This window comes from Drosophila albomicans, chromosome X, assembly GCF_009650485.2.
Source record: "Drosophila albomicans strain 15112-1751.03 chromosome X, ASM965048v2, whole genome shotgun sequence".
NCBI classification, from domain to species: Eukaryota; Metazoa; Arthropoda; class Insecta; order Diptera; family Drosophilidae; genus Drosophila; species Drosophila albomicans.
In genome coordinates, this window is record NC_047627.2 from 11,785,310 (window position 1) to 11,809,910 (window position 24,601).

The window sequence follows — 24,601 nt, forward strand, 5'->3', positions numbered from 1 at the left end:
ATTCTCATAAAATGCAAGTGCAGCTCAACTGCGAAAATAATTTAAATTGAAATTTACATTTAGTATCGATCTTTTTATAGTTTAAATATAGAGTTGAGAGAGTATAGAAGTTTATCTTAATACACCTACTTGGATCTCAACTTGAATACAGAATTATACAGCTAAAAAACAAATCTGAATTGAGTCGTCCACGACATATTCATAAATACGAGATACAACAACTGTAAAAGTAAAGTATTCATATCAATTTTTAACTTTTTACCGACTTCAAACCTCATTTTATATTAACTAGATAAATTTTTGGTTCCAAATTTCCGCAGCACTCTTCACTCGCCACATTCCACTTTCCACACTTTTCAAAATGAATACCAAAGAGTTCGTAGTGATGCCAACATCATATGGCAAGATGACCAAGAGCCAGGAGATCATTCAGAGCAAAGCTCTCGACTTGCTCAACATGATACACAACACAAGTGGATCGAGTACTCAGAGCGATCCTTCGTTCGACGGGAACGAGAACAACTTCGAGTTGCCGCTGCTGTTCAACACACACATACTCGACTTTAGCAAGGACAATGCGCTGATCTTTGGCGGTCGTTGCGTGATCAGCGTCGATCACATTTCACCGCTTAAGGTATCGCGACGCATCCTGAAGCCGCAGTTGACCAGCGATGGCTACTTTCGACCCAATCCCGAGCGCATCGTGCAGCGTCTGTTTGGGCTCCTCGACTTGCGGCATCTCCTCTTGCTGATCACGCCAACGATCGCGGTGCGGCGCCAGGCCAACGAGCATGTGTTGCACGGCTTTGAGGTGGCCACGCAGCTGCACTTGGGCGTCACCATACTGACGAGCAAGGAGCGCGAGCTCATCGAACTCCAGCACAATGCTCGCAACTATGCGCTGATCTTTTGCTCGGGCTACATCGATCTCGAGGATCTGTATCTCAAAACACCAATCAAGGATCAGATCTTTAATGTGTTGCACCAAAAACCCAGCAAAGCGGTTTGTGTCTCCAACGGTGAGAATCGAATCATTCTCCACTATCGCTGCTGTGCCGAAGAGAGAGCTATGAGCCTTGTCCAGCCAAGGGAATTATCTGCTGCATACCTCTCTTCTAGTTCAGCCTCAAGCAGCAACTGTTTGCGACAGATTGGAGGTGAAGTAGAGATTCCCCAGCCAGTGGAGGACAAGCTCAAGAAGAAACGCAAGTTGGTAAAGCGCGTGAAACAAAAGAAAACTTCTGCGTCTTCTCAGAGCAAGGTTCCCAGGAAGAAGCCGAAGAAGCTGCCCGAGAAGACCGAACTGAACTTCTCCTTCTCTCCTCTGGATCGCAGCGAATCCAAGCACTCTGAAGTGTCAACCTTAAAGAAGCGAAAGCTCAAGCTGAAGCCGAAGTCGATGCGCATTGCTCCTCTATCCAACGGCTTAAGTCCCACCGAAAGAAAGCAACATGCCGAACAGTTTGATAAGGAGAAACTTCGTCTCTTAGAGCGCAAATGGAATGGCTTCGGGAACAGCAACTCCAAGCGTCGCGACATCTTGACCAGTAAGCGTCCCTAATTGAATGGAATGGAAAACGTCTTCCTGGTGAACTGCACTTGATGTTACTTACACAAATTTGTTTATCGCATTGATTAAAAATTGATTTTACTTGCAACATGTAATTATTATTTTGTATTCCTGATATTAAGCTTGATTATTTCATTTTCAACGCAAGTAGCAATTTTCGAATTTCCAGCTCACATAGTATCTGAATAGAATGAAATAATAAGAGTTTGAAATTATCATATTCACAACTATAAACATATCTTTTATCAATGACAACATTATTAAGATAATAGCAAAAGAAAGGGAACGCCATGTTACGTTTAAGATATATGAAAGGGAAAGAAGTTTAAAAAAAAAGATGTTAACATGATAAATATTATCATCACAGTTGTTTAAAAATTTCACCAAGTTCTTTTCTGCCCCTTTAAATATGACGAAATATAAAAAATACTGTGACTGTACTATATATGGTATATTTTTTAGGCTAAGGTATATTTTAATGTGTTTCATACCAACTATATTTTAATTGGCATATATATTAGTATATTTGTATTAATGTTCACAATGTTAGTCAGTAAAGTGTTTTCTATTTGTCAAACGTAACATTAATTTCAATGTTTAAAATTCAAATAATTATACTTATTAAAACAAAAGTACTAATGAAAATGTATAGATTTAACATACAGTACATTTTAACAATTTTTAAATAAATTTATCATAAAGTTTCGAATTTCAAACAAACATTTTTTGAATAATTTTCATAATAAAAAAAAAATAAAAAGAAATAGAAAAAAACAAAATTTAAATAAATGAGTGAAAAAAAGTTTTTTCATATTTGATTTTTCTCTACTTTTAAAATTCTAATTTCTGAAGTGTATTAAGCTGTGGTTCTCATAATAAAAAAAGAAAATGAAATGAAATAGAAAAAACAAAATTTCAATAAAAGTGATGCAAAGTTTTTTCATATATGATTTTTCTCTTATTTTAAAATATGTAATTTTTTTTCACTGTTTAATGCGAAGTTCTTTGTGGCAGTGTATTAAACTGTGGTCTTAATGCGCGATTAGTCATGGGATTTGGGAATTGGATAAGCTTTTGCTGCTGCTCAATTGCAACTGCAACTGGAACTGTAACGGCAGCAGCAATCGGACAACAACAACAACAACAAATTGAGCTAGTGGCTGTGGCAGTGGCAAGTTGCAGCTCCGCGGGGTGCTTGCAACGAGCAACGAGCAACGAACGAGAATCGACAGGCGAACCAATCTGCAGTAAGAAACAGCAAGTGACTGTGTGTGAGAGTGTGTGTGTATGTGTGTATGTGTGTTGAATGTGAGTGTATTGAATGTGTTTATCTATCTCCCTCTCTCTCTCTCACTCTTAGTGTGCGTGTGACTGCCGAAAGTCAAAGTCAGTTTGCTTATTTGCCGCCACGGTTTCTGTTTACAGTCGACATCGCCGCTGCAGTTGCTGCAGTTGTTGCTGATGTCGATGCTGTGGCAGTTGCTGCAGCCACCGCAACGCACCGCACCGCAGTCAGTGAGGCAATTAAGTCAAACAATTGCTGCAGGAAGTTGTCGCCCCATTGCCTTTGTGCCCCTTTCCCCATCTCCCTTCTCTCATCTTCGACTCCTTGTCAAGTCAATTGGTTTGCCACCACAACATTTAATGCCACTACCCTACTCCTCCCCCTCCTTCCTTGGATGGGTGCATGCAACGTTCACGCTGCGGCCTTAAGTAAATATTTGGCCTACGTGCCCATTACGTGATTTTCCGATAGCCTCGTCGAAGCCTCGATGATGATACACTTGAGATGCAGCGTCGATGATGCTGATGACGACCGACAACCGACGACGACGATGCATCCACTTGACATGGGAAACGAGCGAGGCGAATACGTAAAAAGAGAGATAGAGATAGATATAGACTGATTCTCTTTCTAGCTTTGTTTTGTAATTTCGTAATTTTGTAATTTGTTGATTTAATATTTCCTGCAAATGAAAATGCCTATTTGATAGCCTGTCAGAAGCAGGACGACGTCGACGACGACGACGGCGACGACAGCAAAACATTTTTCGGTATGAAATAAACGAGAAAATATCTGCATGCCACTTTTTTGTTCATTAAGAGAAGCCCACACACACTCGCACACACACACACACACACTTACACACCGAAAACCACAGAGCCCAAAGTCAAGAGCAGCAAGGACAACTACAACAACAAGTATGAAAGCTGCAATCGAGGATGCTCGACTGTGAGATACCTGCTAACAATTTTGAATAAACGCTAAGTGATGCAATATTATTCTTAAAATGCTATCAAGCACATATACCAAAATATACTAAAATATACCAAAAGTTGTATTTGGTATGTTGATGAATTATTATATTTAAAATATACCGGAGAGTACAAAATATACCAAAATAGACAGACAAACATGCCAAATATTTGGTTTATCGATATACTGCTGCATTTAAAATATACCAGACGGACATGGCTGTTGACAGTGATCAAGAAAGTCTATTTTCAACTACTACTACAGTATACTACTACTACTATATTATACCAAAAAATGCAAAAATATACCAAATGCTTTATTTTGTATATTGATAAACAATTACATTCAAAGTATACCACAGACTACCACATATACCAGAGAGACAGACAGACAAACATTGCTTCATATTTAGTATATTTATATATTGTTGCATTAAAAATATACCATGAAGAACAAAATATACCAGACAGACATGGCAATATTGTCGCAGCTGTTGGCGCTGATTAAGAAAATATTTTACCAAACTAGTATACCAAAAAATACTAAAATATACCAAAAGATTTGTTTGGTATATTGATAAACTATTACTTTCAAAATATACCGTACACTAAAGTATATACTTCTACCTGTTAAACACATTTACTCTATGCACAAAGTCATAATACCCTTCTAACCTATGGGTGACGGGTATAACAACAAGTTGAACTGCTGCTGCTGTTGTCCTGTTTGCCACATATATAAAAGTTTATGCTTCGTTAAAAATGATGTACAAATCAAATGCCAGAAGCAATTTAACAGCAACAACAACAACAACAGCAGCCAGGACAACAATGTGCCAGAGACGAGTCCTGGCAAAGGATGCGAGCAGAAGCAACAGAACAGCAGCAGAAGGCTGAAAGCTGAAGGCTGAAGGAGTCACGGCCAACGCAGCGAGAGCAGTTGCAAAAGGCAATGAGCAAAATAAATAAATCATTTAAATGAAATAAATTACACACACACACACACGAACGAAGAGAAAGAGGAAGAGATCTGAATACAGTTGAAAGGGAGGGTTTTGTGGCAGCCACAGGGCTCATTAGAAATACATAACACACTCACACACACACTTACACTCACACACACACACACACTCACTCAGTCCGGAAACTCAACATCGCAAACCAAAAAATTGTTGTCGAGCATCAAAAACCCGAAAATTTTGTGCTTGCAAAGCGGGAAAACAATGCAAAAACATTGAAAAATTTTTGGTTGGAAATTAATTGAAACTAAAATGCAAACACGGCAAATAAATAAGCCAAAAGGCATTCTCTACGCTTCGCTTCGCATCGCAAACTGCAAATAGTAAATGGCAAAATGGTGAAATGGCAAAAAGGCCAAAAAATAATACTGACCGCATCAACAAAATAGAGAAATTCAAGCAGAAACCCAAAAATCCAAAATATGAAATTTACTCGTAAAAGAGACGCAAGCACAACATAAAACAACAAAACAACAAAAAACACAATACGAACTGAAGTTGTGAGTATATCACTAATAAATATTTATAATGACCCTCTGAGGTTGCAAACAAACTATTTAATTTACCATTTCCCTAGATACTTTTCCCACAAGTGTTCTTTAGCTTGGTATCTGAAATTGATTCTAAACAAAAGAAACAAACTTGTGTTTGCACAGTTCATGGGCAAAAAGTTATCAGTTGCTCAACTCGATTTCATATTATTTTTTTAATGATTTTACAATTTATGAATTGCCGAAAAAATAAATGAACGAAGTTGAAAGAATTCACATTTTTCGTACTTATTAAAAATGTTTTCAAAATATTTCATTTGCTAGTTAATTTACACATTGAATAAATAACTTCTTTGATTGATAAACTATAAAATACTACAATACTACATTGATATACTGTTGTATTCAAAATATACTAACTCAATATATAAACTCATATATAGTACATAATATTTTGATTTGTTTAACCGTCAGAATTTGATGGCTTAATATTCTACACAAAGTTTATCAAAAACTAACTAACTAAACTATAAAATATTACAATTAAATGCTAGAGACTACAAAACACAAGACAAGACAGGTCGGAGATGAATCATTCTGAATCATTATAATAAATAATTTAATTAATTAATAAACTTAATTTATAATAAATGTTATCATATGAATTGTTAAATAAAAACTTAATTATTAACGAATTTTACATCAAGTTTGTTATGCTTATTTTTTGGGGCTTTTTATTAGTTTCCAATTTGAATTTTAGAATTTTAATTAAACACTATTTGCATTCAACATTCAACAAATATGGTTAAAGCGATGTTATTAAATATCGCCCCCAGTTGTTGATTTATTAATATCAAGTATTTTTATTGAAGCAGTCAATTATATCAAAGTAATTGCTAAATATACATTTAATTAAATTGAAATTATGGTAATTTGGATGAATTCTTGTTTATTTATTTTTCAGGAAATTCATCTAATTACCCAAATGTTAGAAAATTATTGATTGTTAATTTACGAATAATATTGGCGAAGCATTTTTATTATTGAAGTCATAAATTATGTCACAACAAGAGTGAAATAAATCTCATTAAAAGGGGAAATATTTTACTCTAATTTTGTTTATCTTTATTTTTGTTGTGTGTGATTTTTAAGTATTCATTTCATTTCTTCAATTATATGGTCGAGGAATTATTATCAAGTGACTGAAATATCAAAAATTATTATTCAAACATTTAGTTAAATCTTTATTTACTAATGATTTGCTTTAATTACATGCTTGAATAATATTTTGTATTTATAATTTAATTAAATCAAAATCATTGCTAAATAAACATTTAATTGAAAGGGCAAATATTTTGCATGATTTATATTTATTTTTACGTCTTTTCTATATTTGCTTTTGCAAGAATTTATATTGGTTTTATATTGGTTTTCTTTATTTTTGTGGTCAATTTGTTCATATTGATTTAGGAACGAATAACTCAAAATTTATGAAATATTTTGAATAAATTTATTATTATGTTAATACAACATCAGCAGCTTCTAGTTTATTGACAACAATAATAATGTTGTTTGTGCTTTAGTAATTATTTTTTGCATTTATCAAAATAAATTAGTTTATTTTTGTGAAAGTCGATTTGTAGCTTAATCGAGCTCGAAATTTCACTACAATTAATTAGAAATTTAGAAGTTATTTTTATTAATATTTTATTGAATTTAATATACGAAAAATATTTGGATAGCATTATTATGTTAATCAAACACTCGCAAAGGAAAATGTATTAACCACATTATTATTGAAGTCATAATTTATATCACAATAAATGCTATAAATAAACATTTCACATTACTCGTAAATAATGTGTTTAATGTTAATTTGTTTTGTTTTCGTTTTTTTTTTGTATTTTTCTAATTGATAAATTGTAAGCCAGAAGTTTATTCACATTGCACTCTTCGTGAATGTGATGTTTATGCTATTCATATTTCGAGTCTCTCGGCACGTTTTGATTATTGGTAAATGCATCAGAATGCGAAGAAAGGAATGAGTGAATAAACATGTTTGAATACTTTTCCATGTGTGTGTTTATGTTTGTGTTTGTGTTTAGATAAATACTTGATTGCATTGGGTTTATTATTCCCACAGCTTGTACCCTTTATAGGGTATATACTATGTATATGAAACTAGCAATAAAACTAAAACTTCCCCCTTAGGGCACTTTTCAAATAGTCTGACACAACAACTCCCAGTGGCACATTTAAAAAAAAAAAAAATATGAAAGAAAGCAACTCAATGACATTTTTTTTCTTTCCTTCTGCGTGTTGCCTCTGAGCAAATATCAAAGTCAAACAACAACAACAACAACAATGGATGCGAGTATTTTGCACTAAAAGCGAAACTACTTAGCATTTGGCTTTTGGCGTCGGGTCGATTCGGAGACGGAGATGGAGATGGGGGCGGAAACGGAAAGAGAAAGAGAAAGCTAGGAATGAGGTCAAGAGACAAAATAAGCTTCCTGCCTGTGGCATGTGTGTGCTGCTGTGCGTGTGTGTGTGAGTTACAAAGCCATAGCCACATTTTTGCTATAGACCCACTTAGATGGGAGTTGCCAGGCTTCCGGCTTCTGCCAGCTTGATCCCCTTCTGCTTCTGCTTCTGCTTCTTCTTCGTTTACGTCCTGCCCCCGCACATTGCTCCTGCATTTATCCTTAGCACTTGTAACGGAATTTAACGGTCAAATCGCTTGACTTTTTACGCCACGTTCTGCATTCCATGTGAATGCGGCTTGAGGTTGCCGCTGTTGCGTTCCCCAAAAAAGAATCCGAACTGAACCTGAACCCTGCGCCTAGCTTCGTCTCCTTCTGCTTCTCCTTCCCTCCACCCTCCACCCTCCACTAGCACTTCCCCCTGCCCCTTCCCTTTCCACTATTTGGTCACGCTGGCTTTTCTTTTTCTTCGTTGCTGGCTATTTGGGTGACTTACGCTTCATTAACTCGTTTGATGCCCAGTTCTCTGCCTGACTTGGGCACTTCATTTATAAACTTACTCTCCTCCCCCTCCCCCTTCTCCTACTCCTACTCCTACTATTTGGCCTTTAACACAATTTCCTTGTGCCACTAGCAGAGACAGGCAAAGGGGATGGGGGACAGAGGGCCATGGCTAATATCGTTGTGCGTGGTGTGTTTGCATTTGAATTTGATTTACTGTTATCATTTGTGAATTTATAGTGGCTCAGTGGCCATTTGGAGCGTTACGTTGCGAGACGAAATATCGCATATTAATTATACGACTCGTTGTCGGCCTGTCATTTCGCTGCAGGCTCAATTCATTTCTCTCTCTCTCTCTCTGTCTCTCTCTCTCTCTCTACACACACACAATTTTACTGTGAAATTGTCAAGAAAATGCGTGTTTAAGCCAGATTAAATGCGGCTTCCCCTAGATTTATGGGCCATGTTGTTGAAGCGATGTCCAAAACCGAAAACCAAATCCAATTTCAATACGTATACGATTCCGAATCCGAATTCCAAGTCATTTGCCTTGTCGCGTCGCTCATTGTTTACTCCAATTATTTATGGGTCAAAAATTATCTGAGAAAAGCTATCAAATTTCAGTGCAGAGCAGGCACACACCAAAACCGATGTTGGCTCTGGCTCGCTAGCAACATGTTGCTGGCATCATGTTGCTTGCAACATATCTGTGGATGCTGTGTTGGTGAGTTTCAGCCGAAGATGTTGCTAACATTCGCCATCGTTGTTGTTGTTGCTGCCGTTGCAATTTGCTCCGATCCGATCGAGTGGGCGCCACAGCAAACTTTTGGGTGTGGGCGTGGCCAGGTGGGCGTACGTACGTACCCAACTGCGCAGTCAATATCGAAAAAGTAATTAAAGGCAGCGAGCGACGTTCGGCAATGTTTTCTTTTTTCTTTTATCGTCGCTTGTTTTTTTTTTTTTGTTTCTGCTTTTTTGGCAGCCTGAGAGGGAAGTCGCAGCGAAAACGTTGCGAGTACCACGCCTACAAACCGCCCCTCGTGCCTCCACCTCTGCAAAACCTTTCGTCCACCAAAAACCTGTCAAGTGCAGTACGTGCCACATGCGGTCGCCAAATGGCAACAGCGAGCGCCAAGCATTGCAATTATGCCAACGCAACGAACTCTAGATGCTCTGTCGATGCCATCGATTGCAGCTTTACTATCGATAGTGATTAGCGGGATGAGCAATACTTGTGAAACTACTATTGAAGAGGTGATGTTGATATGTCATCGATTAACGTTTGACAAACGACTAAACAAATGGTGAAACAAATTTTCAGTTTCATTTGTTATCGATAACAACTGAATTGTGCATTAAGACCAAAGGTTATAATCCTAGACGCTTATGCAGCTTATCAATAAAAAAAAGTGAATATAAAAAGTGTGATATTGCAAAAGGATGTCACTATCAACTTTTCTATATTATCGATAACCGATTAATTGTGAATAGAGCTGTAAATATAAGTTATCTCGGCGCCAAGCTGATACTCAAAGGCTAGTATATGATAAGCCGTTGAATTTTCTGATTTTGTATAGAATTACATATGTTTAATTGTTATCGATAACCATTGGTTTGTCATTTTTGACAAAAAGTTAAGTTCCATCGATTTCCAGTTGCTTAATGTAAGTCAAGCTTATGTAATTCACGTAGCACTATCAAAGTTGTCATATTTACTTGCTATCGATAACCTATCGATTGACGATAAGAAAAAATGTAATTATCTAGTTGCTGCTTAATAATTGTGAAACTGATGAAAGTGAAGACTACCATTACAATTTACCATATTCATTGGTAATCGATATCAATGATTATCGATACTGAGTAAAGATAAAATGGAAAGTTATTTCGTTCCTTATTGCTTAGTATTTGTGTATCTAAGCTATACTTCTATTATTTTGAGCATGCTCGTAATCGATTACCAGTAAAGTATCGATAACAATGAAAATTTGTCTTGTTTGCTTGTTATCGACATTCATTCGATTAATTGGAGGTTATCTCGTTGCCGTATTACTTAGTTCATCAAATACATATGTTATCGATATCCAGTTGATTATCGATAACAACGAACGTAGAACTCTGCTCGACTTTATTGCACTTCTGGCTGTTCAGAGGACGAGTTCAAGTTCTGAAACTGCTGTCAAAGTTCAGGCGATAGCTGATAAGCCTCAAGCGCCAGGGTCAAAAAGGAAAACGGCACGCATCCGTTTTGTGCAACGCAAACGACAATTATCAGCGACATGAGCAAACCAATTGTGCGGCCGTTGTCCACATTCCTGCGTGCAGGAAGTGTGCGATAGGCCAGCCGAATAGCACAGGATAGGATAGGACAGGACAGCAGAGGACTGGACAGGATAGGACATGATAGGACAGGACTGTGCAAGTCGGACTGGGTTATTTGTGTGTGTAATTGCCGCTACGCTGGGGCCACAAAAACTGATTACAGTGTTCAATAGTCAAATGGTTGGTCAATGCGCCGTCCGGCACATCCTGCCATGGCCGCCATGCCTCCGCCTCAGCCTCAGCCTCTGTCTCTGCCTCCCAAAAGGTCAAACACCGATTGTGGACGTTATTAAATTTATTCAATACTTTTACAGCCTTAAAGCTAATAAAAAAAAAATCAAAAAAAATAATAGACAAAAGCACTTGGCCATCGAAATCCAACTGCTTTTTCTTTGTGTGGAACTTAGGACTAAACAATTTACAGATCGTACGATACTTAGGTACATATAATACGTGACCCGGGGCGGGGGGGACAAACTACTACAAAGCGATGTAGAGAAGTATTTTGCAGTAACATAAGTAGGTACAGAATAATTATATAACAGACGGGGCGGGGTGAGGGCGGTGCATAATCCTAAGCATCCTTTGCCTTGGCCTCCAGCGTGTCCTGCACGAAACCACGATTCTCAATGCCATTTTGCCGCGTTGCCGTCGTCGACGCCGTCGTCGTCGCCGCTGCTGTTGTTGTTGTTGGTGGTGGTGGTGGTGGTTCCGCATGCTCCAAGGACTCGTGTATCACATTTGCAATGATGCCATTTAGCTGACCCTTCGCCTCGCTGGCCAGCGCCAAAGCCTCGACGGCATTAATGCTGCCATTGGTCTCCCGGAACGAACCCTGCTCCGTATCAGGACGCGCCTGCTTGCGACGCTGCTTCACCTGGAAGCGGTACATCCAGCTGCAAAAAGAAAGAGTTGCTTGCTTAATCTCATACAAAGTGAAACAACATTTGCTACTCACAGAAAGATGCCCACGGAGAACATGGTGAGTCCGCCACCCAGCAGGAAGAACGCACCCGGAAGGACCTTCAATGTGGCCGCATACAACGTCGTATACATGGGTGCAAAGACCATGGGCATGAGAGCTTCGGCGACGCCGAACAGCGAGTTCACCTTGCCCAGCTCGTCCTTGGACACCAGCTTGGTGGCAATCGAGCGCATCGCAATGAACGCGGTGCCATTGAAGATCTCGACCAAACCTCCCAAATACATGTGCCATGGGAGCGTAGCGAACGCGTACACAAAGGACGACAGGATCTTCGAGGTGCTCGATAAGACGCCAACCAAAGCATCGTCGATTTCCAGTTTGTGCGACAGAATGCCCACACAGAAGATGACACCAATGAGACCCGTGAACATCGCGTAGGTGGAGAAGAAGCTGAACTCCACCTCCGACCAATTGAATCGGAAGCGTGTGAAGAGATATGTGACCGCCATCTCACCGTGCAGCGGTCCAATGATCACCATCACTACGATCATCAGGAGGATAACGCGTTGGCGCCTCTGATTCTCGCCCTTCTTGAAGGCCACTCGGAACGTCTGCACCACGTGCTCCTTGTCGAAGAAATCGGCCAGTAGGCTCTTTTGGGGCGCCGTCTTCTCGGGTCTTGCAACGGGTTCCTCGAGGAAGAAGAAGCCATAGACGAAGGCGAGCACGTAGAAAGCAGCCGAAATCGAGAAGACGCCGTAAAAGCCAATTTGTCTGTAAATTAAATTGAGCATTGAAATGAATTAATCAGAGCTTAGAAGAGTTTGAGAAGAGTTTTCAATTTAGGATTTGCAAAATTCGATTGCATATAAAAATAATTGTATTGGATGTAATAGGAATTTGAAAGTATTAGAATAGAGGTTATTATAACGATTAAAGGAATGGAGATGTAACTCTTCGAATAGAGATTATTATAGGATTATCGAAATAATTCAGTTAAGTGACACTCTAACAAAGTTTTAAATATAAGATTAGAAAGAGAAATTAAAGAACGTTTATTAGAGAATAAAGAAGTTTTAAATTAAGCGTTTAGGTTAGGATTAAAATATATGTTAAAAGAGTTTGCTAAAAGAAATGCTTCGAAGTTTTCCTAGATTAAGAATTAGAGGATTTCCATTATTATTAGAGGTATTACTATATTGAGAACTTAGAAGTATTAAATTATATTTTAATATTGATTCAAATGATTTAACTCAAGGTTGAAAGAGTTGAAAATTTAATTCAATTTTGAAAGGACTTCATTTGGTTAAGAAAGAAAGCGATAAGGAAGAGAAATGAGATCTGTATGTGTTAAACTAATTTAATTAGAAAAAAGAAGATTTTTATTAAAGGTTTTAGTAATTAAAAGTTAAAGATCGGAAGAAATTGAGTAGCGACAGGAAGAGCGCAATTAAAAAAAAATAAGACTTTGTTTAAGAACCAGTCAACAAGAATAAAGTTAATCAGAAGACAAATCATGAAAATAACCCTTTGATTACATAAAGATGAAGACAAATGATAGATTACTAGAATTCGATTACTATAGCAAAGATCAACCTACTTGAGCAGGACTCCACTGAATGCCATGCCAATGGGCACGCCCACCGAGAAGCAGACATTGAGGATGCCGATGCGCAGAGTGCGCTCCTCCTCGGTGGTGATGTCAGCAATGTAGCTGAAGACGCCCATCAGCATGGTGAACCAGCCGCCGCTGAGCGATGGAAAGATGGCCTCGGTCAAGGCGGCCGCCTCCATGGGCGCATTCTCAAAGTAGACGCAGAGCATGAGACCGACAACGCCAAGGAATTCGCCGACGACCGGAATGAGGATGCAGGGCTTGCGTCGTCGGTGGCGATCACTCCACGAGCCCCAGAAGAGGATCAGCAGGCAGGGGAACAGCGATTGAATGACAGTCTTCCACGCAGCCATTCGAGCCACCATCTGTTGCACTGTCTCCTCCTCGCTATAAAAGTAAATAAATCATTATTGTTCATCATGACTTTCCAAGGAGTTTCAACTCTCACTTACAGAGTGTAGTTCGCCGTTTGGCGACGAGTGAGCGCATCGCAGATCTCATCGCCATAGGCCATGTTCACGCGACACGCTTTCTCCAGGTTCAGATTCTGTGTGGCCAGATTCGAGAGCACACTGGGCATTATGTAGGCGGCCAGGATGGGCTCCACAGTGATGTTGTTGGCAACCAGACGCAGCTTCTCCCGCCAGGTGCGCGTCGTCGGAGGCGTCGCTGTCTTTGCACTGCTTGCCTCCGCCTTTTCGGCGGGGCTGCCCAGCTGCGCGGGGGCCAGGGTCGAGGCATGGTTAAGCGTGTATTTGTTGCTGTGCTTGGACAGGTCCATGCCGCCGCCGTCCTTGGGTGACATCTCGGAAACTGTTGGTAGAATATAAGAACATATTATTTAGTTTACAATTATAATAACAAAAAAGTAAATTTGTGTTGCTAAGCATAAGTTAAAAAAATAATAAATCAATCATTTAAACCCTCAAGTCTACATAAATTATTGCTTAATTGTAAGAAAAAGCATCAAAAATTCATGAGTGCATCTTTTATATATTTTGATAACAAGCTTAGCACTTTGTTAAAATTAATTTATTACTAAAACCAAGAATTATACTTCAAAAAAGCAAACTAAATGAACATGACATTAAAACAAGAATAAAATAGACAATAACACTAAATTTCTGTTGTTGAAATTATTTCTAGCATTCATTATAGACATAAAATATTGTCCATAAATAATATTTTCGAATTGCACTAAGCAGCATAAATGAATTGGTGCAATTCTTCTGGCAGCAAATAAAAGAAAAAGCATTGGATTTTTTATACAATTGAAAAATTTGATAAAAAGAATTGCATTTGGTTAAAGTAATTTCTACTTAATTGTATTCTGTGCTTAAACTACCAACATTTTACAAACTGAGAAAGAATTGAGAGCAATCAATTTGATCAAGTTCGGTGTTTGTCTTTGCTAAGCTTTGCTTTGGGTTCGTATATTCGCTAAGCTTTTAAGCATTTCATTTTATGCAAGGCAGACAAACTATATAAAACGCTTAGTATAAGAATTGATCTATTAAAACAAGTCGTAAATATACAAATTAATTTTTATTTTAAATTTTTCAATCTTAAACAAAATTAAAGGATTTCGATTTAAAAATGTATGTTTAGGGTTCAATGTTGACAAGCTTTCAGGGTTTGAGCAGGTTTTGTTTATGTATTCCTTGGGCAATTCAAAACTATATAAACTATATTTTTCACTCAATAAGATCATCAAAAATACTGTTTCATTATAAGCTCTTTGAATTGTAGATCTTAAGAATCTTGAAATAAGTATGCGATATAAAATTGATTTATTGTCATGCCATATCTAACGAATAATCAATTCAAACAAAAACCAATTTCATATTTTGCCATTGAGATTCAAGATTCAAGGCGAATTCCGATGTAGTTTTGTTAGCTGAAACCTCTGAGATGACATTCCATAATTGATGTGCATAGATTCCGCATACTACATATAAAATATAGCCGCACACCTAACGCTTAATCTGCATTCCATGGATCCATCATTGGATCCAGATTGAAATCAATCAATCAACCATTTGCGATCTCTAATTCCAACTAGCTGAGTGCGTGAATGCGAATGAATGGGTGTATGAGTGTATGAGTACTCGTATGAGTATTAATCATGGCATGGCCAAGCTTCAAGCTTCACTTGACGTCCGCTCCGTCCGTCCGCTCTTTGCCCTAGCACATGCCACGCCTCCCGTTCCGCCCCCCTCTGGACTGCGACAGTTTTGTTGTCATTCTATTTTTGTGCGCATCTCCCACTTATTCTGATTGGATTATTCGCTTTTGTGACAATCGCCAGCGAAAGTATTTCGCTTTGTATTCCGTTTCGGGGCTTCGGCTTCGCGTTTCGCTTTTCGCTTTTGTTTTGTTTTGGCCTGCTCCTCCTCCCCATCCCCATCTCCATTCCCATCCCCATCCTCTTCCTCCTCATACTATAAGCGGAACTCGAGTGTCAATCAAGCGCAACGACGACGACGACGTCGACGTCGACGCCAGCAGCGCACAACGCTGACGTTGACGTTAACGCTGACAGTGTAGGCGGCTGCTGTGCAACGCTTATCATTATCAATTATCATTGTCATTTACTCTCTGTGCTGTCAGGGCATTACTTCATTGTACTACTTCGCCATACTCTCGATCAACCTTTGCGAAGCACAGTGGGATCAACACACGCAAAGGTAGTACAAAATATATATCACGAATTCAAATTAATAAATTATTAACTCAAAATAGTTATTAAAATAACAGCATTAAGTTGCTAAATTCCATTCCTATCCGATTTCAAGATTTACAAAATATATACAATCAGCGTAAAAGGCTTTTACAAAATTCTTGAATCAATCTTTAAGATATTATTATAATTACGATTCGGTAACGAATAATTATTTCATAAATATTATCAAACAAATAAATAAACGTAACTGAATAACATTAATATAAATTACTAGAAATGGTTTAATCCGCTAATCGTGTAAAATAAAAACAAACAAAAAGAATTTTCACACTTGGGCTAAGAAATCGGTTTCAAACTTTATTAAAAGTATTTATTTCGGATTTTTGAGTTCTGTATAGAAGTACGTTATATGAGTATAATATTTCCAACATAATATGATAGCAATGACAAAACAATTAAAGAAAACAACCAAGAAGATATTCAGCGTAAAACATATTAATAAGTTCGCATAGAAATAAACTAAATACAATCCCATCACAGATAATACTTAATAGACTGAAACGACTGAAAGAACATTTTAAAATACTCCTCTATAGATCGCAATCATTTAAAGCGAATAAACATAAAAAATACATTATGGATTGAACATAAAAGTTGGAAAATTTATGATCCGTTTGGACTTTGATTTCTAAAGTATTATTTTTATGCAAAGTGAATGTTCGTTTAATGGGCTCCTCAATATGCTATTTATGAGGACATCAAAAATGTGCAGAGCCCACTGTGGCACAGCAGCTGTTTCTCGATACTTAATGAAGCTTGTTTACGTTGCTTGCTTTTGCTATATTCTTTATAAGTATTTTTTTTTCGTTTTCATTTTCGTTTTTGTTTGTCACCTGACAGAAGAACATCTCGTAGAACACAACACGAGGCATTTTCATCGAATTACGGCAATTGGAAAATATAATTACATTTGTGTCCATGTTTGGTTAGGAACTCAATACGGTATTCCTATCTTTATGGAATTTCCCGACGAGTGTTCTTTTTTGTTTACCAACGGCAGTCTTTTGTTTGTCGATTTTTATTATCATTGTTATTGCAGTTTAACATACATACAATATAATAGTATATTAGGTGATTATTAGCGAAACCCCCCGAAGAATTTTAACTAACGTCAAAGGTTTTGTGTTTTATCTGTTTGTGAAGTAATTTGAAAATATTTCGCTTGGTTGCGAAAGACTTTAGACTCGGATGATTACCGATTCGGCATCAAGCGCAGCTACAAAGATCATTTGAAGAGCATTTCAAATGGGGTCAGCAAAAACAAGTTTTGGTTAGAGTCAAATTGGATTCCGTAATATTATATATGACCAACAATTTTTGCAGAACAAGTTGTAGATACTAACAAAAAGAAATACCAAGCTAGTATATAGTATATAGTATATTTTAAAGCCCAACTCTGAACAGTTGATAGTTGATCTATATTTATCAAGCGGGGGAAATACAAAATAGTTTATTTAATCGGCCTATCTCAACAATCTGATAATTACATCTATTAAATTTCAATAGTTGAAAAATTAGATAGAACTCGCGTCTACTATTGTAATGCACACAATTTCCAGGAATGATAATGCCGCACTTTGACAGCCGGCAAACTGAGTTTGAGTTCTTATACAATGCATTATATGTTACATTGTAGTTTTGCTTTTGCTATTTTTAGATTCACAATTCAAACTCAAATGAAAGTGGTGATAATATGAGGATGAGTAATACCGACATATTTGACTAATTGGATATACAAATGTTTATATCATATATCTAATTTGTGAAAGTCCAAAATGCGAGTATATTGTATTTTATTAGTTGATATTATATTTCTCAAGTGTGGTCATAAATCTGATTGTAAGTGAACAACACACATTTTCGAGACTTTAGAGACTAACTCATTTTTCTTTTCTTTCTTTTTTGTTGTTTTTTTTATTTTTTTTTTTTGCTGTGTGTTTTTGTTTTGTAGCAAGCATTAAAAGTGACAGAAATTAAGCAAAGCTAATTGACCTTGACAGTCATACACACTCACAGTCATACACACTCACACTCACACACACACACACACACCTATTGAACGACCCATAAAGTGCATCGCTGGCGGCTTTAATCTTCAACTTCCGTCAACGCCACTGACGTCGACTTCGACGTCGCAGTCGCCGTCGCTGTCGACGTCGCTGCTTCTGCCGCCCAAAAGACAGCTCAGTTGAAGCTTGAGTTAATTATAGCGTCTATCTATTTGGACACACACACACACACGCACACAGTTGTAGTTGTCGTATAATGTATATCGTATGTGATAAAGTTCATTATCATGCTTTGTTAGGTTCTTAAATACTCTGGCAAGTATTTCGCTCGTTTTTCCTCTGCTCGCAAATAGCTTGTTTTAATTGCCTTTAATTGCAGCTGAATTTTTCAATTCGCCAAATATTTTTCGCCAGTGATTTGCATTTGAATTAAGTAATATGTAGAAGCCCCAATATACAAATCTTATCAGATTGATACCAACAAAAACATCAACATAAATAAGACTAAACCTGTTCTTAGTTGTCGCCAAAATTTGGGAAACTTCTTATGCAAACTAATGATGACAATAACTTAATAATTAAACTACGTTTTTAAACATCCAAATTAATTAGTAGTATTTTTGGTTTATATTTATAGTTTATAAAATTATTACCTATCACAATAAACAACTTTAATAGCGTGCATAAATTATAATGGTTTAGAACTCACTAAATTGTCATTTGATTGTTGTCTTGTTATACCCTATAACCATCGAGTAGAAGTCTGATATATTTTGTACTCTATGGTGTATTTTAAGATACACACTACAAATTGAATATACCAAATATAGACATGGGTATATCTTAGTATTTTTATATAGATTAGTATATTTTATACTGTATGGTATATTTTGAAAGTAATAGTATAACAATATACCAAATTCATTATATTTTAGTATTTTGGTATATAATAGTGTACTTTAAATTGAATAGTATATTAATATACCAAATAAAGTTTTTGGTATATTTTTAATTTTTTGGTATTTCGATTCGGTATATTTTAAAGTAATAGTATATCAATATACCAAATATAGCATTCAGTATATTTTAGTATTTTGGTATATAATAGTGCAATTTAAAAAGGTTAGTTTTCGGTATATCTTAGTATCTTTTGGCATTTTAATTTGGTATATTTTAATAAAAAAAAAATTGAACTGCTTTCCTCTTATTAAAAACGGGTAGCGTGTATCTCGCAGTCGAGCACACTCGACTATAGCCTTCTTAGATTGTTATATAATATGTCTATAAATTGTATAGCAAAACTAAAACAACTTATGGTTAAAAAACATGAATTACAATATCGCGAACTAGTTGAAACTCGAAAACAATGCGTTCCACTTTTCTGTTCTGTTGTTCTGACTCTTTCATGGTCATAGAGAGTTATTCGCAATGAATTCGGTAGTGCGATAAGCAATTAATTAGCATTCAGCGGCCAACTGTGCAGCTGCTTTTACTATTTATTATAGTAATGCTATCAATGTCACCCAAACTGAAAATAAAAATAAAAATACAAAAAAAGAAACGTGCGTTGAACCCAGTAGAAAAAACGTAAACATTTTCATTGAGGTCATTTGCTTCATTACAGCGACTGTGGCACGTCGACGATGCACTCTTTTTTTGGACTTGGGTTTAGGTTTTAGTTTTTTGATTTTGATTTTGATTTGGTGTCTCTACCAGGAAGCGTCGTGATCCAGCATATTAACTAACTACCGGACAGAAGACAGACGGACAGACAGACAGACAGACAGACGGAGACAGACAAATGTGTCAATTGAGTAATAGAAATTGATATTGATTTATTTATAGCTCTTGCCAAGTTCAATGAATTGCAGCAGTGATTTTCTTCACTATGCATAACAATTGATTTACTAAGAATTGTAATTCATTTATATATATTTCGAGATAATCGAACATGTTCATCTTGCATAAAGCTGATTACATCGGATGTACTTTAAAGTGTATTTTATACGAACACGATGTGACAAAGAAACAGCTGCTAATATATTCTCAGCATAGTTAAGTCTTGATAGTTATGTCTTTAAACTTATGATAGAAGTTAGACAATGCTTCTATTCCGTTATAAATTGAAGAAATTTCAATACAATTAGTTGTAAAAAAAAAATGAGGGAAACAACGATAAAACGTGGAATTGAATATTCTCAGCATGGTTAAGAAATATATCTTTAATCTTAAGGTGAAGCTCTCTGCATTAGCTTCTTCGTTTTAGCTCTAATAAAAGAGAAGAAAGAAACATATCGAATGTCTTTAATCTTAAGTTCGAACTTCCTTACATTCATTTTAGCTTTCTTCTGAAACATTTTGTTATTATAGATATAACAAAAGATAAGGTAATTATCGCTTTAGCTCAGGGCTATCTAATTACTTAATACATTGGCTAAAAAAAAACTACCCTATGGGTAGCGGGTATAATAAATATCGAAGAAAATCGTGTAATCATCATTAGGAAGTAACTCCAATAATTGTCGCATGCTGATGTTTCCGGGAATCTGAGTGTAACACAAAATAATAATGGACAAAACTAACCATCGAACTGATAAACAACAAAATTACAAATGACAATTAGCTTATTAGATGATCACAACGATGATGATGATAATGATGATGATGATGATGTGTTGGAGGCTCTGCTGTGAAAACAAGCGTAGCCAGTTAATAAACAAATTCAATTTGCGGGAAATTCGCTGGAAATTTGCCGGGTTCTCTCTAATCATATTTTTACCCATTTCCGGCTGCTGACAAAACTTTTCACACACCTCCACACACACACACATACAAGCAGACCTCGCACACACGACGTCGCTCCGAATTGTCCATTAAGTTATTGATTGCATGTCTATCTGCGAGATACAGATACATCGCAACGATACCCAGATACAAATATTGTGGGCAGATGATGATGATGGAGGAGGAAGCTGACGACGTGCGACAAAACATACGAAATTAAACAGTGCTTTAGTTCAGATCTAAATTGAAAATAATTAAATACAATTAGTTGCAAAAAGCGAATAGAAAAAAAACGAAGCAGATAAAACGTTACTCTACGTTTTATTTATGCGCAATTCAATGATATCAAATGAAGAGCTAAAAATAGTTGTGCACACTCGCACACACACACAGTTACGCATGGGATTGAAGTGAGTGTTTCGAGTGCTTTTTTGAATAGACAACGCTTAATTTATGGGGCTTAAACAGTCGCAATTTGCGGTAGTTCCGACAGGCGACGTGTGCGACTGCGTAAACAAAACAAAATACAAAAAAAAAAAAAAACAAAACAAAGCAAAGCAAAGCAGAGCGAAAGAGCGCTTTGAAGAATTATCCACTAATTTGGCAATCAAAACAGAGAAGCAACACAGCAGCAACACACAACAACAACTACAAAAAAATCCCCGAAAACGCTTAAAAAATTTGAATTGAATCAACACACACACACACACACACACGAACACTAACACAAGTGTATTTTGCAAATTAGCAAAACAAGAAAAAAAAATACTTTAAAAAAGTTTCCTATGCAATTAATTAAACTTGAAGGAGAAACAAAAAAAAAAAAAAAAAACCAACGAAATTATAAATTAAAAAAGATTTGGGTCTATGTAAATAAATAACAAAAATAGCAGCACAAAGCTATAAATAAAATATGGCAAAGAAATAAAAACAAAAATATGAATTCGAACAGTTTAAAAAATGTTATATTTAAAATTAATTATATTTATTATTAAAATTGAAAATGACATGAAATGAAAAAAAAAAAATTAAATCGTAAATTAAAAAAGACTTGTGTTTGTGTTAATAAATAATAAAAAGAGCAGTACAAAAATAAAAAAAAATTACAGCAAATATAAAATGAATAAAATTTGAATTCATGCAGAATAAAAATAGTGTTGTGTTGCCTATGAAAGTAATTAAAATTAAAGAAGACAAAAAACAAAAAGAGAGAAAAAAATCAAATTATAAATTAAAAAAACTTTTGTTTATGTAAAACAATAATAAAAATATTAGGCCTAAAATAAAAATAAAATATGGCAAACAAATATGAAACAAATGATTATAAATACGAATTCAAAATAAAATAAAAAAGTTATGTTTATGCAATTATTCGCCTTGGAGGGAAAACAAAAAAAAAACTGAAATTGTTAATGTGTTTATGTAAATAAATACTAAAAATAGTAATGCAGCAATATAAATATAAAATGCCAAGGAAATCAAAAAAGAAGAATATGAATTCGAGCAGAGTAAAAAAAATGTTATGAACGTGGACAATTTGTAGTAAGTAATTTTGTTGATGCCGCTGGCACGCAACAGCAACAGCAACAACAAGAACAACTGTTGCTGTTGTCGCAGAGAGCAACAATAACTAAGTATATGGTAAAATGTGTATTGTCAAACAAACTCACACACACAGGGGAGAAAGAGAGAGAGATAGAGAGAAGGAGGGATAGAAAAAGAGAGGAATGCATAAACGAGCGCAAACAAATTTCACGACAAACGCGAATTTGATTTAATTTACATGTCTTTAATGAAATTAGTAGTAAAAGCACACACACACACAGAGACACAGTCAGACACACACACTATCACACACACCAACACACATAGACAGCATATAAAACTAAGGGTTAACTCACTTTAGATAGCTATCTATTAGCAAGTATCTTTGATATCCTAGATACTTTCTCGTCAGTCAGATTGTTTTCTTTCTTTCTTATCGGGAATTTTTTGATTGCACGACGATCTCGATCTCGATCTCGAACTCGGATTTGTTTATTTTCTCTTTTTGTTTTGAGTCGCGGTTGAGTATTCTGCGTGAAATTCTACAACAATAACAACATGTCGCACCGTTGTTGTAACTTTATTGTTTATTGTTCTCTCGTCGTTGCTTTTTGTTGTTGATTGAAACGAGGCTTAGTTAACGAGCTTTGCCATGTACCTAAACCAGCGACGTTGAGCTAAACTCAGCGACTAAAATTCGTATTGAATTTGATGAGTGCCGTCGACTCGACTCCGAGACTCGCGCCACACGGTAAACGCTGCTTGCGTCGCAGTCGCCGACGCAGTCGCCGTCGCAGTCGCTGTCATAGTGCGGGCGGCAAAGCAATGACGATCGCTGCCCAGATCCAAGCTCCAAGCAACTGCGACGCCAACTGCGACGGCGACGGCGACGCGTGTGATAAGCGACTGAGTGTTGTTGCCGCTGTCTCTGCCTCGGACGCTGTTGCTGTTGCTGTTGCTGCGTGTCGCAAGTGCCAAAAAAATGTGAAAAAATAAAGAAATATTATTAATATACTTGTATAAATAAATGATATACGAACGTAAGCCATACGTAAATACATCCATCTTACGACCGCATTGAGCAACGAGTCAGTGTCCACTTAAATTTCTCTGGCTCTATTGCGAAAAGATACACAAATATTCAGACACAATTCACCAGACAGAAGCGAAGCTCTAGCCGAGCATGCTCGACTCCACACACACCCTGTATACAGTTACTATATACACATACATACGTATGTATATGTAAGTGTGTCATTGTAAGTCACTCTGTGACTGTGATTATCGATCGTCGTAGTTCGTTGTCTCTGCGACAAAAGTAAATCAACAAATGCATTATTATTATTATTGTGGCTGTGCATCGCAAATGCATTCGCTACATTTCAGTTCAGTTCAGTTCAGTTCATAAATAAAAAGAGAAATATGCATTTACTTTTTGTATATTTTTAAATAACTTTTCACAGTTATTATTACTTCGTACTATAATTACGTTGTCATTTTAAATAATCATTTCGTTTTATTTCAAAATTCATTTCATATTTAGCTACTGTTCTCACATTAACAAACTTTTGTATTTGCTAGATTATTATTATTTACTCTATTATTATTATTGTTTATTAAATTAAATTCATATTTAGTTACGGAACATTACATTTACCATACAAATACATTTTAGTGAATGTTTAGTTTTTATAATTATATAAGTTTTTTTTTGTTTAATGTTGCCATGAAATTAATGTAATTTTAATATTAAATTACTGTATACCTTAAAAATATTTACTATAGCCAAGACAAATTTAATTTAGTTAAATTGCCTAGTTTTAACTCAATTGAATATTTAGTTACTGCATACTTAAAAATTCAAGTACTTTAAATTAATTTCGTGTAGTGAATTATATTGCTAGCTTTTTTTTATATGATTTTCTATACTCCTATTATTGTTCTTATTTGCTATTCAACTTTTGACAATGGAAATTTAAAATAGTTTAGTTTTTATTACCTCGATTTTTTTTAATTCAATTCAGTTTCTAACAAAAATAATAAAAGTTTTTGTTTTTATTGTGTACTACATTGCCATTATTTTTATTATATATATTATTTATCACTCTACAATAAGCATAAAGTCTCCAAAAACGTTTATTTTTAAATTCTAATAAAACTAATAATAGTTTTTGTTTTTTGTTTTCTTAAGTACTATACTAATTATTTTTATTATTAGTCATTTCGACTATATGAAACTAGTTTTTTAATTCCCCAGCGTAAAACTAATTTTGACTATTCTTTAATATGCTTTGACCCCTTGCTTCTATTTGTTTTATATTTTCGTTTTCTACTTAAA

At 35.9% G+C, this 24,601-nt stretch overlaps 1 protein-coding gene across 1 annotated transcript; it reads right to left on the reverse strand.

Annotated features, from left to right (window-relative positions):
- Positions 1–10,925: 10,925 nt before the first annotated feature.
- LOC117577576 (solute carrier family 46 member 3) lies at positions 10,926–22,966 on the reverse strand. The gene is made up of 5 exons (XM_034262414.2): positions 22,620–22,966; positions 13,635–13,995; positions 13,168–13,569; positions 11,601–12,341; positions 10,926–11,538 (listed from the first exon to the last, which is right to left on the reverse strand). The coding sequence occupies exons 2-5, from the start codon at positions 13,985–13,987 to the stop codon at positions 11,217–11,219; spliced, it is 1,818 nt and encodes a 605-aa protein (XP_034118305.1). The 5' UTR covers positions 13,988–13,995; positions 22,620–22,966; the 3' UTR covers positions 10,926–11,216.
- Positions 22,967–24,601: the final 1,635 nt, after the last annotated feature.